The sequence below is a fragment of the Dromaius novaehollandiae genome, chromosome W (assembly GCF_036370855.1).
Source record: "Dromaius novaehollandiae isolate bDroNov1 chromosome W, bDroNov1.hap1, whole genome shotgun sequence".
Taxonomy (NCBI): Eukaryota; Metazoa; Chordata; class Aves; order Casuariiformes; family Dromaiidae; genus Dromaius; species Dromaius novaehollandiae.
Genome location: NC_088130.1, coordinates 43,961,719 through 43,978,064, shown reverse-complemented (window position 1 = coordinate 43,978,064; position 16,346 = coordinate 43,961,719). Strand labels below are relative to the sequence as shown.

At 38.0% G+C, this 16,346-nt stretch overlaps 1 protein-coding gene across 5 annotated transcripts in view; it reads right to left on the bottom strand.

Moving 5' to 3' along the window:
* The window catches only part of LOC112987059 (ankyrin repeat and death domain-containing protein 1B), a 34,172-nt gene that overhangs the window by 11,855 nt on the left and 5,971 nt on the right, over positions 1-16,346 (bottom strand). For 3 of the 5 annotated variants that reach the window (XM_026106744.2, XM_026106742.2, XM_026106746.2), the window contains exons 3-10: positions 15,066-15,164; positions 10,046-10,144; positions 9,845-9,949; positions 8,640-8,738; positions 6,867-6,965; positions 3,825-3,923; positions 2,838-2,936; positions 1,110-1,208 (exon numbers count right to left, since the gene is read on the bottom strand). In XM_026106744.2, coding sequence (XP_025962529.1) covers positions 1,110-1,208; positions 2,838-2,936; positions 3,825-3,923; positions 6,867-6,965; positions 8,640-8,738; positions 9,845-9,949; positions 10,046-10,144; positions 15,066-15,164 — 798 coding nt within the window. The remainder of the gene's footprint in view (positions 1-1,109; positions 1,209-2,837; positions 2,937-3,824; positions 3,924-6,866; positions 6,966-8,639; positions 8,739-9,844; positions 9,950-10,045; positions 10,145-15,065; positions 15,165-16,346) is intronic. The other 2 variants (XM_026106743.2, XM_026106745.2) reach the window with 2 other exon arrangements.

Genomic DNA, 16,346 nt, shown 5'->3' with positions numbered 1-16,346 from the left:
GTTAAACAGATCCTTACACACCAAGACACACCAGCTTTAGGGTTCAACATACAGTCTTACGCAAGCTTTTTTGAGAATATACACTCTGATTACAAGACCTCAAATTTCCTCCAACAAAACATCCTCCTTTTTTCTTCAGTAATTTAGAGATATGTATGTATCTATTGTGTGTAACTTCAAGTATACTAGAGAAAACACAAGTAATATTTCTAAAAGATATCTGTGACAAGTTTACAAAATTGTCTATTTTATTCAATAAGATAGCTTATCACCACACACATTTTGACTCTAGCTACAAATAATAGACTCTTCAGGGGTTATCTATCTCCCTCAAAAAAAACATATAAATTTCAATAAAATGAACAATGGGCTGGGGGAAGCCACAGATTGCACAAAGACTATTGCTTCCACCCCCCCCCCCAAATAAAATCAATGCACATAAAAATAAACAGAATAGCTCTGTATCCTCAGTGTTCTATATTTACTTGGAAAGCCTTGATATTTCTTTCAGCGCACTAGTGTTCATGGGATTTCATTGCTTTTTATTAAAAAAGGATTGAGGAGAACCTCTCTAATCTAGAACTATATGACTAGACCTGCCCAGAATTGTCATTAATTAAGAGAAAAAAACCTGAATCAATCAAACCTCTGTGTATCAGACTAGTTTTTCAATGGGACAAGTTTGAGGTTAAGAGAGCCTGTGACAGATCTCTCTCTCTGTATACTTTAGAAAGTTTATACTGAAAGAGTTCCTGCAAGCTAAAGACAGGCAAATGGCTCTCTGCACTGGGTTTCCTTCTAAGATCCATATCTCTGAGACATTTTTGTCATTTATTATTCATAAATCATAACAAACAAGAAATTAATCCAAAAATTTTCTGGATATATAGCATTTTGTTATCCATATCTTGCACAAACAGTACTAGCACAGCCTGTACCAGCGACTAACACTTATGCACAGGCACAAAAAGACAAGGAGGGAACTGCCTCTTATTTATTGCACCTTGAGCACACAAGGGGGAAACAAAAACAGTAATTTCTATTTCAAACGAAATCCAAATAATATCTTCTTTGTCAGTGAAGTTACATTGCTTCCCACTTTTTCTTACGTGATTTAAGGAGTTTATATCATGACTGGCATCCAAGAGGCTTTTTACTACAGGTAGATGATTATTGATGACTGCTAAATGGAGAGGGGAATTCTTCTGCTGTGGAGAAAAACAAAACAAAACAAACCTATTATACTAGGATACTTTCATTAAAAGTTTCATTCAAATAAAAAAGAGGTCCTTGTCAAAATGTGTCCCCTGCAAATAAGACACAGGATATGTTCTGGCAGAGATTAAAGCTGCAGAAAACACAACTTCAGGTGCTGAGATATGCCACAGGGACCCAGTTAAAGAGCCACATGGCTAGCCTCCTCCTCATGCAACACCTACAGCAGCAAATATATTAGAGAAATCTATAATTTTTCACTGCACAGTGCTTACCAGTATGTCAGTCACTACTTACAGACTGTCAGCAAGCACTCATTTCAATGTATTCATACACAGGAGGTGCTGCTACCTTTGGTTCATGAAAAAGAATTTAGGGCAGCATTTCTTTTCCCTCAGAAAACTTGGTTTGCCTTTACTTGAATAGACTGGAGACAATATAATTCTAAATCAGGTATACAACTGTCAAAAATCTACTTTCCAGGAATAAACTCTTGTAACACACTGCTTCTTTAATATTCTTGGTAATTATACCTAGAAAGAAATTAAGTTTTATTTGAGTGATTATTCATGACAATAACTGTGGCATATGTCCAACACCAGTCACAATCCAACCATTAGATTGGCAAGATCAGCTTGCATGTTGAACCTGTGATTCATCACTTTCTTATTAAATACGGCTAAAAAAAATCATACCAGTGCCAATCACCAATGCCAGAGACCTATTCATTAGTGTCTTTATAAACCACAGCCTTTTCTTCATGGCTATAGAAAAATAATAAAGCTCTTACACAACACTGTACTGGAAATGTTTCCAGTACTTACATTACAATTTTAAGAGTTGCTTCTGCTACAGAAAGTTAATGCGAACAAGCCGCACAACAACTGACTGATCTTTAAAATAAATCATTTCAAAGACATTACAAATTATTCTTCCTTGACAACATTAAACGACAGTCAAGTGATTATGGCAGGTAAATCACAAAGTCTAGATTTCTATTTTCATCCTGTACTGCAGAAGTGTAAAGTATTTTCCTATTCACAGAAAGTCCCAGATGTAACAACTGTTGCATCTGAAGTGACACAAGATTTGAGTACTAAGAATAATTAAAACAACGACAAACACCCTTCCAAGTAATGACTGTATGCAGATTTGGAAGGCATATGCTTTTAGTACAGAGGGTAAAAACACTGAAGTTTTTATTTGTCTTTTAAGTTAAAAATCTCTTAAAAGGTCTTAACTCTTTGCCTCACATAGGGATATCCACACGAGAAGATGAAGTGCCTTGCATGGATGCCTACACTACTGCCACTTAGTCCAAGCAGGGTACTCTGCTAATCATTTTATACTGCCCAGTCTTTGTGTTAGCCTGGCCACCTCTACACAGCAATGCGCTGGTCTGTCCAGGCACTCGACATGTTTATGGAAAAGGAGCTTGTCTTGGTTAGTCTCTACACATTACTAACAAACATTCATAAGCCATATAATCAATAACATTTACAGAAAAAATAATAAAAGAGCTAGTCAATCTCATTCAGCTATAGGAATTCTAAGGAAGGCCTTAAAGACAGAACAAATTTGTCCTGGACATCAACAGAAAAGTTGTATTAATACATGCTCACCTCTGGTTTAGGGACAAGGTCAATATTCTTATCAAGAAGAAATGTGACCAAGGATAGATGTCCGTTCTGGATTGCAATTTGCAAAGCATTGGTATTGTTCTGAAATAAATGTTATAAACAGCAAAAGCTTATGTTTTTGCCGCTGGAAAAAACAATAAAACTGAAGACTGCTATCCATATGAAATAATCTTTCATTTAAATTTGTGCTTTTTACCAAAAAAAGGTCCCTTTGATAAAAATGATATAAAATTAGGTAGGACACCAGTTAGTATGATGTGTTTTCGTAAATACTAAACAAACTTTACATTGTTACTATATTGCAACAAACACCAGCACTCCACAGTCCTTTTCAATTTCTCTTAAAGAAGGGATAAACAGCTTTGTAAGCTATCCTGTATCACAAACAATGACAATTCCAACACATCTCCTGGTCTTTCAGTGTGACCTTTAACAAGAAATTATATTCACATTAACAGATTTTTTTAATTGATAGCAAATTTTCCCGTAGTACTTCTGCTAAACGAAATAAGCTCTCAGTCTCCTGGACCCAAATTCTTGGAAATCCTTGCAAGAGGCAAACCAAGGCTGTTAAAGAAGTCTGAGCTACATTTGAATCCAGAAAGCAGATGCTGAAAACAGGTTTATCATCAGCTCAGTGATACACACTGCCAAAACTGAGGATTTTCAATTACCCCATAGCTGGTTACATTTCCTAGCCATATGTTTTACTATTGGATAAACAGTAAATATAAAAGCCCTACCATAGTATTCTGTCAAATAAATCTATATTTCTTCCACACAAATTTTGTACTCTTAACATTCTCCACATTCCCATTTATGTTTTAATAAAATGATTATCTTTTATTGTTTCATAAAAATAAGCGGAACAAATATATTGTTAGTACACAAAGAAGAGAGAGAATATGACCCTTCCCACAGCCCAGGATGTCCCAGTAACAGCGTGCTAAAGGAAAAGTATTTACATACTTGAGTTAAAAGGTTGATGTCACTCCCTGCTTCCAGCAAGAGTTCAGCACATTTTTCATGACCTCCTTCAACAGACAAATAAAATGGAGTTTCTCCATTCTAAACCAACAGAGAGAGAGAAAATGTCCGTTCCAATTTAAGCTATGTATAGCCGATTTATAAAGTTCCGACACAAAACAGATGAGCTTAGTCAGACTTATCCAGAGCAACAGAAAAGGAGAGATGGTAACAAGAGAACATCACTGGAATGCTCCTATATGAACGCGCAAATGAAATGACAACTCACCACCCCTTAAGTGGTGGATGTCATTTATGTCAGCATATGTCTGTTAAAGTGTACAGATAACTATTTCATATCTCTTTACTGTGTTCTTTGTTTTGAAGAACATTACAATCAGCAGACACAGAAACAAAGATGATGGATAGAAATTGCCGCTCTTCAGCACAGAGCAACAATGCTATCCTGTCAGTGCATACCACAAAGGCCAGGTTCTGTTAATCCAATGCTATGGATTTCTGATGTATTCTCCAGTCCAGCACCAGTTAAAAGGAGCACTAATCCTGTTGCATTTTTTTTCCAAAATTCTCACCTCCCCAAAATCTCCATGTCTCCAAAACAAGTCTCTAAAACAAGTTACATTAGCTGCACGATGACCTAACCCCTACATGTGAAATATTACAATATGCAAAGGTTTATTTAAAGTTACTCCAGTGTTTCAGCATTCACTGAAGCATTAATAATTCCCTGTTTTTCCTTGCCTGAACTCCTGCAACTGTTACTCTATTAAACTTCAACATATTCTAGTAAATTGCTGGTGCTGAGGTAGGTGAGAGCGCTCTGTTTATCCACAGAATGGAACATCTCCAACTACACTTTTTAGCCATGACAGAGTAGGGCCAAAAGTAGTACAAGCTCTGTGTGCAGAAGCAACACCTTTCCTGGACAAATTTTGGAAACACAAGGGCTTCAAATTTCAAAAGAACTTGTGTCTCAAAGCTTGCATAGCTGAAAAAAACAGACTAGTTGGCTAAGAGATAATCCCTCTACCCATAAATCTTTTCTTGATAAATGAAGAGAAGAACCTTCAGTAGTAGTGGATGTCCCTTACTCATTTCATACAGTCTTCTGCTGGAACAGCAGAAGAGACTGTCAGCCACAAGGCAGGTTCCTGCAGTGGGCATGCCTGCCCACTAAGAATTGAACTAACTCACCCAACTCATTCCAGCTGCTCCACAAAAGAAGCAGAAGAGACAGTTCCTCTTGCAAAGCAGTACTTATGAACTGAGTGATTAGACTTAAGCATGCAGTCCCCTCCTTCACAGCTGCTTTATATCTTAAAGCATGAATTACACATGTGCTCATGAGTGTATCAACTCATACAAACTTCACAGCTAGTATGTACTTTATGAATATGCTGGCTGAACTCATCAATACTAACCCAGGAAAAAAAAAGTGGGTTGACAATGTCTAAAGTCAATTCTGTGCAGCCAAGTGAGATCAGATGAACAACATACAAATCTGAGGCCTCCTTGCTGAGGTGTCTGTGATGGTATGTGCTGGGTGTGCATGATGAACTGTCACCCAGAGGGCTATAAAGCACCAAAGGTAGCACAAGGAATGGGATCACGTGGTCAGAAATGTTGGAGGACTGGAAACAAGGTGGAGGACTAGATTCCTCTCCACTCAGCTGCTCATGAAATCATAGCCATGAGTTCCTACAAAGTTCAGAAAACTGAAAATAAGCGACCATATTAACATCTTGAGAGGTCGTAGAGTCTCCATCCTTGGAGATATTCAAAATCCAGCTGGACATGATCCTGGGGAACCTGCTCTAGCTGATCTTGCTTGAGCATGGGGTTGGACCAGAGAATCTCCAGAGGCCCCTTCCAGCTTCAGTAATTCTGTGATCTTCACTGACAGACAGGTCATAGTGTACACTGAAGAGTTTTGCTTGGCTTGCAGACTTACACACCAGCACATAACTGTTGGGGACCAAAAAAGGATGGCACTGTGTAAGACAGCAGAGAATCTCTAAGGCAGAAAGTGATGATGTGGTAACTATGATCTGTGGCCAGAATGCGTGCACGTGAGTTGCCAGTGATCATGATGTGCCTTCCTGCCTACGTACCAGCAGTCACAGTGTGCCTTCCTGCCTATGTGCCAGCAGCCTCGGTGGGCCTGTCCTGCCTGCCTGCCAGGGATCAGGAGATGCCACAATGCTCAGGAGATACTCGGAGGAGTGGCTGGGCTTGGTTGCTATATAACCGGCCATTGCGTTTTTCAATAAAGGATCTTTTGCACTACCCTACCTGAGGTCTGTGTTGTCATATGCCACAAATGGCACCCAAACAGGGACATGGAAAACAGGGACATGGAAAACAGTGGCCTAGTCCAGCTGAACTTCAGGACGGTTGACAATTGAGCGCTCTCATCAACACCGCTGGATGGCAGGTGAGCAGCTGGGAACCATGGGGAAATGTCTTACAAGAGAACAGAGAAGTCATGTGGAAGTGTTACAGAAAGTTTTAAAGACTCATGGGGGAAATATCTCCCAGCTCTCCTGGTTTCCGCAGGAGGGAACGTTAAACATTATGTTCTGGAAACATACCAGGGATAAATTGGGGCAGCAGAGTGATGATACAGCGAAGAAACTTTTAACAACTTGGCAACGGGTCTTTTCTGCCTTAGAGATTCTCTGCTGTCTTACACAGTGCCATCCTTTTTTGGTCCCCAACATATAACCTCTATATGTCACAGAAATATCAGCTGCTTAGCTTGCAACCAGCTGTATTTGTTCTGCCTTTCATTCTACCAGCAGTTAGGGTATGCAAGATGGAGAGGAGGCCATTGAGCATGGAAGAGAGGACAGAGTAAGAGACACTGAAGGAGTTAGTGGAGCTGAATTTATTGGAGGAGGGACAAAGAAATAGGACGCAAACAATGGAAAGCAGCAGAACTAATCAAGTCTAGTCAGTGCAACATTTCTCTAAAAAAAATTTTTTTTTTCCAATTTTATCTCCTTCACTAATTTGTGTCCTCACCTGATTGAGGTCATTTATTTCTTCCCACTGTCCGAGCAGAATTTCTACAACTTTGCTGTGACCATTTTTAGCTGCTAGATGCAATGCTGTGTTTCCCTCCTTGAAATTAAAATGACAAAGAAAATATTTTAAAACCCAGATTAAAGTAGAAACGTTAAGTAAAAACAATAGCCTGCGTTAACATGTCTCTAAATACAAAACCTTTGGTCTTTCCAGATCACACTCTTGCATACAAGGAGAAAGGGGTAGTTCCACAGAATGTTCCAACATTCAGACCTTTTTCTAATCCAAAAGGAGCCTTTTCACATGTACACAGACATAACTTTGCTGGCCTACTGAAAGAGAGAATTGAGGACCTTATGGTTGTTTCATATATTATGAAAACTGCAGGGTATTACCAGTAAAAAGGCCTGAAATTCTAACTCTTAAAGAATGATTCAGAAGAAAATTATTAACTTTGGGCACTGGACCCTACAAGGATGAGGATTTGGCCAAGGACTCCAAAAGCAGCGATTTAATAATTAAGGGCCAAAATCTAGGCCTTTGATGCCACCGTAGCAATCTTCAATCCTCTTCACCAACAGCACAATTCCTCACTAGCTGAGAAAAAAAAACCAGCACACAAGCAAGCAAATAAAAACAAAGAGCAATCCAGATAAGCATCAGGAAGAACAGCAGAAGCTTTTGAACTAAAAGATGATGCTGGTACAAGAATAAATATAAAACTGGCTAGAAGTAAACTGAAGCTGAAAACTGGGAGAAGGCTAACCCTCAGGGGAATTCCAGTCTCACGGCGGGGGGGGAAGGTTCTTTGTACAAAAAGGTAGGTTTGTTAAGTGACATATTTATACAGTGTGATTGCTTTCAGCAACCCAGGAGATGAGTTCCTGTCCTGTGTTCTAACCTAGTTATTCTGCTTCTAGGACTGCAGCATTCTCCCATCATTGCTACTTTACCTATTCAGCTGGTTATCTTTCTGAAACAGTACTCTCTTTTAACCTCTGCTGATAAAGTGCTTAGTATGGGAGGGCTTCATGCTGTATCGTAGTTTTTAAAAGTATTACTGAAATACAAAAATAAAAGTTTTATTTCTTTTCTAGCATAACTTACTGGATGCTTACATGCATGGTTCTATAATAACAATAACTCACCATTTCACAATTTTTAATGTATTTATCCTTGCAATGCCTAGGATGTAGAGAGACACTGACACCCTCATTCCACAAATAGTGAAGTAAGGAGTAATGGCAGATTTTGAATGGTATTTAGACACCTTAAAATTCAATCAATCAGATTTAAGTGTTCAGGCACTCCTGAAAAATCCCCGTGTTTATTTGTGTTTTGAAGTATATAAAAACCTTTCCAAAAACTTGCCATGCAGATCTTAGCAGTGACACACAGACACAGCTGAGCAGAGCTAAAAACTGGAAAACCTGGTCTGCCAGCACTGAGGCTGGCACCTTACTCACTAGACCTTCCCACTTCTCCCAGTAGACAGCCTACACTTGTATTGCTTTACATGAATTATTAATACATATAGAAAAGATTCCTGGCAGCAAGACCAGAAATTCCACTGTCCTCCATTAATTATCAAAAAATCATTTTCTTTGCGTCATTGTTTGTCCATCCAACATATGTAATATCCAATATATAGCACATCCAGCACTACCACATCTGCACACCTTTTTCATATTGTTTGGTTACAGTACCTTGAAACAAAGTGATCTTTCATAAGCACATTTTCATTTGTACTTCTACTGAAAAATACTTTACCTTATCTTTTTCAGATGTAAACAGCTTTAGAGTAATCAAATTGTTTATCATGTCAGCATGGCCTTTTTCAGATGCCAGAAGAAATGGCTTTTTACCTTTCTAGAAAACAATCATGCAAAGAATACAATATTATTTAAAGTAAGATATTCTGCTTCTAGTTACCAGCTATATGGCATATATAGATGCACATATATTATGCATAAACATTTATATATCATATGACTAAGTAAATCAACAAAAAAGTAGATGTATACAAGAAGGTTGAAAATAAAAAAAGAAGGCAAAATTTTCTTAGGGTAAAAAATAGATTACACATCTTGCATATCTTGAAGAAAATTGAAAACTGACCAGTAAAGGTAAAAAATGAAGCAGAGAATGTGCTCCAAATATTGAGTTCTTAATTATTCTTAGTATAGAACTATTCATCAGAAGAACTGTTTCATTAAAAGACCAAGATGCTCAGAAACAGGCACCAAAGTAGTTCAAAGATTTATTTCCATGGCCTAACACATTTGATCAGAATTCTGCAAACACAGTCCACAAGCAGTATATCCAAGAAGTTCCATCCAGGAGGCCTGAATTTAGTGTTCTACATTTGTTTTCTGTTGGTTAAAACCAACAAAAACTTTTCTTCCTGCTTACAATTCAACCTAAGAAATTTCTCTTGACATAAACTGGTATCACTGGTCAGACAGGCTATCTAACCAAAGGCTACCTGATAGTGGCCTACATCACATGTCTAAGAAAAAAGTGCACAAAATGCACTAATAGATAATTATGAAATGATCTCAACATAGATAAGATTCTGAAATACGAAGTCTGAAACACAAAGTTTTCTTTTGCTAAATTAACTCAGCTTTGTTTGCCTTGTCATATGTAGAAAGCATTCAGGATTTTGCAGCATCAGGTCAATACAATACAAAGCTCCAAAAGTGCATGGGGAGGTTTGTTATTTTGGGGGCAGATCCTATGTTTTGCCCTGCGTAAAGGTAAAATATCCTACTTAGCTAGGCAAGCCTTCAAAGAGAGATCCCGACACAGTGAGGTACAGAAATATAAACACAGAAAATCCAATGAGGACAAGGTTCTTGCACTGCTGCAGAGTTGATGCACCTCCACTCTTCACCATGTAAGGTGGCTATGTGTAGGCCCATATCCTACATTAGATGACATCAAAGAAATAAACAGAAAGTAACATACTGTACCCCATCAGGCTTGTTCAAGTCATTCAGATGAAGATCTTGGAGAAAATAATCGACTATTTTAACACTGTTGTTCTGAGCTGCAAAATGCAGTACATTCCTTCCTTCCTAAAAAAAAAAAAATAAGGCAACTCTGTAAGAACAAGCTTAATTTTTCTCAACATAAACATGTTTAGAGTTGGCTAAAATCCATCACCAACAAACCTCATTCTTAGCTTTTTGATCAGCACCTGCTTTAACTAATTTTCGCATAATATCCAGATTTCCAGACCAAGCCGCAAGATGAATCACTGTCAGGCCATGCTTCAAATAAAATGAAAAAGGCAAAAATTACCACATTTATTTTTATATATATATATATATATATATATATATATATATATATACACACACACACACACACACATATACGTATATGTATATATATACACACACACACACACAAAAATAAATAAATATTTTTGGTTAATTCAGTGTATGAATAGGTTCTGCTCTGCAGGCACAAGAATATCAGTTAGTATTTTCACCTGGCACTGTGATTGAGACTCATCTCACTTAAGTTAAATGTCATGCATAGAGACTTAGCTAAGGGTTCAGGCTACTCCTCCTCTTAACAGAAAGGCATCTCTAGAAAAAGATTAATCCCATTCTAAGGTAAGGATTTCTAGACAGAAAATTTCTTACTGTGGCTTATAAGCTTGCCTTGAAAAAACTTTCAAAGTAAACAGGAGGGTTAAATTTAACATTAATTTTTAAAAGCATAAAGAGATTGTCAATTTCAGACCATAATATTTAACGCAGTATCATAAAAAAAAGAAATCTTATGATCATCTTTTATTCACATCTTCAACTTTCAACTGAATGTGCCCAACTGTAGCAGGACTATTAATATGCTCATAATTCAGCATATAATTAAGCACTGACAGCATGAAGCCCTTAAAATGTACCTTCAATAGTTTCTGTAGCTACCTTCTTGGATCACAGCTATAGTTTAGAACTGGTTGGCACACGTTAGAAATGCTAAACTGCCTGGAAAATAAGGGCACTATTTTCCCAGCACTAGCAGAAAGCTTTCTCCAAGTGACATTTTCTTAAATAAAATAAACATGCTAGTGTATTATCTTCACAGAATCAGATATTGTTTCAACAGACTAGCATAACAGAATGAAGAATTAAGAGACATTTCATATTGTAAACAAGAGGTCCTGCTGGAACACCAGGCCTCCAAACTAGCTAAAGCCACTGATGAGAGCCAAGAGCGTGATGAAAACTATTCAAGGACAGAGATATCATATGAGCACAAAATGGGTTATATTGTTGCTCTGCTATGCAAACTGTCTGTGCGTAACATAAGAAACTGCTTGTGTTTAATTAGTATTAGGTATGGGAGTCAAGGCTAAGGTAAGAAAATTTTGCTCAGAGAAGCAAATAATGTAGGTGAAATGTAGCAAGCATGAAGGTTCAGAAGGCAGTCTTGGGATGCAAAGTCACCTTCCTGTACATAGCTGCATCAGTAACACCACAGTAGGCCAAAATTGCCTAAGGTAACATTATCAAACACCTAATTTGGGTATGAATTTAACAGAATTGTGACCAATAAGAAAAAATTAATTAGACCTGATAGTCTTTTACAATGAGATGACTGGCGCAGTGGATGAGAAGAGAGCAGTGAATGATGTTTATCTCAGCTTTAGTAAGGGTTTCAACACTGTCTCCTACAACATCCTCATAGACAAACTGATGAAACACAGGCTAGATAAACAGTCAGTGAGGTGGACTGAAAACTAGGTGAACTGCTGTGCTCAAAAGGGTTGTGATCAGTGGCATGAAGTCCAGATGGAGGCCAGTCACTAGCAGCATACCCTAGGGGTCGATACTGGGGCCAATACTGTTTAACATCTTCATTAATGACATGGATGATGGGACTGAATACACCCTCAATAAGTTTGTAGAGAATACGAAATCGGGAGGAGCGCTCGATAGACCAGATGATTGTGGCACCATTCAGAGGGACCTTGGCAGACTGGAGAAATGGGCTGACAGGAACATCATGATGTTCAACAAAAGGAAGTGCGAAGTCCAGCACCTGGGGACGAATTACCCCAGGCACCAGGATAGACTTGGTGCCAACAAGCTGGAGAGTAGCTTGGCAGGAAAGCACCTGGAAGTCCTAGTGGAAAAGTTGAACATGGGCCAGCCACATACCCTTGCGGCAAAGGCGGCCAACAGCATCCTGGTCTACATGAGCAAGAGTGTTGCCAGCAGTTTGAGGGAGGTGAGCCTTCCCCTCTACTCAGCACTGGTGAGACATCCGGAGTGCTGGCTCCAGTTCGGGGCTCCCCGGTACAAGAGAGACATGGACATACTGCAGCAGCTCCAGCAAAGGGCCACAAAGAGCATTAAGGGACTGGAGCATCTGATACATGAGGAGAGGCTGAGAAAGCTGGTACTGCTTAACTTTGAGAAGAGAAGGCTCAGGCCACCTTCTCAATGTGTATAAAAACCTGATGTGGGGCAGTAAAGAAAAAGGAGACAGACTCTTCTCAGTGGTGCCCAGTGAAAGGATGAAAGGAAATGGACATAGCTTGAAATACAGGAAGTTTTATTTAAACATAAGAAAGAATTTTTCACTTTAAGAGTGATTGAACACTGGAATCAGTTGCCCAGAGAGGTTGTGGAGTCTCCATCCTTGGACACGTTCAAGACCGGACTGGAGAAGGTCCTAATTAACCAGCTCTCAATAAAACTGCCTTGAGCAGGGCCTTGGACTAGACAATCTCCAGAGGTCCTCTCCAACCTCAACGATTCCGTGGGTGGGTTGTTTATTTGGGAGATGTGTGGGTAGTGGAAAGGAAGTAGAAAAAAAGTGGGTTCAGGAAAAGAAAAAAATAAGGAATAAGATATAAAATCAGTTGGAGAACAAAGCAGAAAAGGATGCTGTGACAGGGATCTTGAAGGATTGTGGATGCCGACTGACAGGGGTGAAGCTGACCTGCAGAGCCAAACACCCAAGGACACTGGAGGGAACTCACTTGGACAACCTGACAGACTCTCCGTCATGTTGGAAAGACTTGGTGTGGCAGGGTGGAGTAAGAAAGGATAAACTTGTAGGGACTTGTACCTTAATACTTGGTGCAGGAGGAGAGGCGGCAGAATTGTAATTTAACAATGCTTATGTGTTTAGAATATTTCTTTATAGTAATATAATTGTGTATCAATACTAATACTAAACAAAAGAATTGTAACTCAATCATTGCAACTGTAAGTTGCAGTGAAATAACTGTGAATTAATAGTGGTGTGTATATTAAGGTATTACTAGTTTCTTAGAGGTGTGCTGCTTAACTAATAAACATCATAACTTTCTCAATCAATTGGTCTCAAGTCTCCAATCTAAAGATGGAGAGTTACACTTAGGAAGTAACACATACTTCTTGTTAAGAACAGTATTTTGTATTTTTAGTCAGCTAACTTCTTCTATGAAGAAATGTTAAGAAAGTTTAAGACCCTATGGTTATTAATAAAACAATTCTGGCAGAAACTGAAATGGAATAAGGAAAAGTCACAGTATCTTCATTCTATTTCTTATCAATTGCAAGATCAGACTGATGGCCAAAGAGTACATGAATCACTGTCAAATATAATATGTAATGTCATAATAATTAATCTCTGTAAGCTAATCATGATGGATTAAGTGTTTTCAATGTTCTTTAAATGAAGAAAAGATGATTAACAACATCTATTAATTAAAAGGTAAGCTTTAATTAGAGTGAGATTCTGAGTGACATGTTTAATGGGACCCCAACATAGAGTACTGTAATTCCAACCTGTTTTCAGTGCACCCTATCAAGCTATTAAAAGACCCCAAAAATGATTTGAATCACCTCCTTGCCTCAACAAAGCTGAAAGATAGCCACTGAAATGTAATTTGCCATAGAGAAAAATTTACAATAGTTACAGAATAAAATTACATTAACACTATACCGGGCAAAAGATCCAGGAATCCCCTTTCTTAACTGTTGCTACAGACCACTACTACTTGAAGAAAAATGTCCATTTCTTATAGAACTACTCTATTTGCATTTTTATCATAGTCTATTAATTTCATAGTATTTCATTATTATTCTTACAATGTCTTTCAGATTGTCATACAAAAGGGAAATCATTACCTAGTTAAAGAGCTATCAAAATGTTGATTACAACAGTACAAGATTTGCTTAGCAACTGAGAGAATCCAGAAAGACAGTCACCTTTCAGCACCTTCCTTCTGCATGTAAGATATTCACAGGAAGGGAAACTCAGGACAATGTTTCAGAGCAAATTAAGCTAATCTAAATAGGACACTGGTTTCCCATATTATAGGTGAGTGCCCAAGCCAGAAACTGATGGTAACTGAGATGGACACATCTCTTTCATCTTATTTTCAATCAAACAGAAAGTGAAAACAAACTAGGAAGCTTCCTTCTCCCACCACCCTCCCCAACCTGGATTTTGCCTTACTTACAACTTAAACACTGCAGCACACAGTGGATAAGGAGAGAGGGGTAAACAGGAGGGGGGGGAAAAAAAAGATCTATTTTCATTGCTCCAGCAGAAATATTTAAAAAAGAAACAAATAGCTTCTCTGGAAAAAAGTACATACAGTTCATTGTAAAACTCTTAGTTTGAACAGCCTGTTTATTAATAACATGCCAAAAATTTGGCTTTAACATCTGAATCAAATCCTGCACTACGCATCACCATGTTTCCCAACTAAATTAGCCACAGACTGCTGAGCCCTTAATGCCTTGGAGGCTGCAGAGTAGCTGACACAGTTTTGCATTAAGCTGCTCACATAAAAATGGAAGGAGGGAACACAAGCAGTTACCTTTTGAGCTCCTAGTGATCCCTAGATCTAATAAGATTGCTTTTATACAGATGTGGCTACAGATCAACGTACAGCTACCGCAGAGACAGGTTATTTGTACAAGTGGCTTCAACCATCTTTGTGCTCACACAAGTATTCAACATAGCGAACAGTCTGGGCCATACTTTTCACACTGACAATGTTTCTTTCATATATATGTGTGCAGTCTTGAAACAAATTGGAGCATTTACAGCAAGCATAAAACTTTGTAAAATGAGAAGCACAGGGAAAGTATCTGCCTTTATTTTTCCCTAATGTGTTCCTATAATGTATGAATCAAAATATGTAAAATTATTTTATAAAAAAAAAGCTTTGCTTACCTGATCTGCAATGTCAAGTCTAGCTTTGTGATGGAGAAGAAAATCCACTGCAGATACATGATTTCTTGCGACAGCAAAATGAAGGGCAGTGCGCTTCAACTGAAATAAGCAAAGCCTTGGTTGTCAGGACCATAACAGAGCTATTTTCATTATGCAGATGATCAGGATTTCTGAATTCTCTGCTTATTAACAAATACATGTTTGTATATTTCTCCAGCAACAGCCAGACTCAGTCTTTATCTGTATTTCTGTTTTCTTGGAGAGAACTTAGATATTGATCTTAAAGATTTCTAGTACAACCTGAACAGTTTAGTTACTCTATGTAGCATCATAATCCCTTCACTGAAATTCAGCGAAGGGTCAAAGCGGGATTAAGCAATCATACGCTGCCTAGAAGAGATGCATGCAATACAAGAAGCATTCAACATTTACCATTTTATTATACGGTTTGATTTGAAAAAGAACTAGATTTCCGCAATTAGATTTGATTTTGGTATCCTGCTTGCTTTTGACTCTCTCTTCAATGCATGATGAGATTTCTCCTTCACTCAGTATTAGTCACCTTTCCAAACTGACCCATTATTTACACAAATGAAGGCTTCTACCTTGCAAAAATAGTCAGTAATTTCACACTTGTGAATAGGCTCAAGGTTTATCAGAAAGACTTGATTAATTTTTCATTTAGGTAACTAAAGGCATGAATTTAAAATGGAATGGTTAAACGGCATTAAGCCTTAGCAGAGACAGCTTCATTTACAATTAAAATAACCATAATTGGGTTTAACATGATTCACAGAAAGTTTCCATACAAGGATATAATGTGATTTAACCAATTAACTTTAAAAGTGAGTTTGGATTTGTTTTCTTGAGCTTCCATGTAGGCTTATTCATGTGTAAGGCTAAATTTACAGCTATACGAGTTAGAAGCATAAAAAGGAGGGATTTATGACTGTTGAACTTATGCCAGAAAGCCTCTTAGCACAGAAACAGTTATATCAACAAATTCACCTTTTGGCAGCCTGGCTTATTTTGCTTGGAAATACAGTGGCTGGAATAATCAACATGAACAAAAGAACAGTTTTGCCAGTACAGCCTCCACTACAAACAATTGATACACAACACCCAAGTAGTTACAGTGGTAAATCTCTCACAGGATAGATTTGATTTAAAGATGAGGGAGTAAAGATTTGAATTACTGGACTGTAACAGTATTTGGTTTAATTTCCTGCATTCTGGAAAGGAATATGGAGGCAAGAATTATTTTTAAGTAAGTGGGTTCTA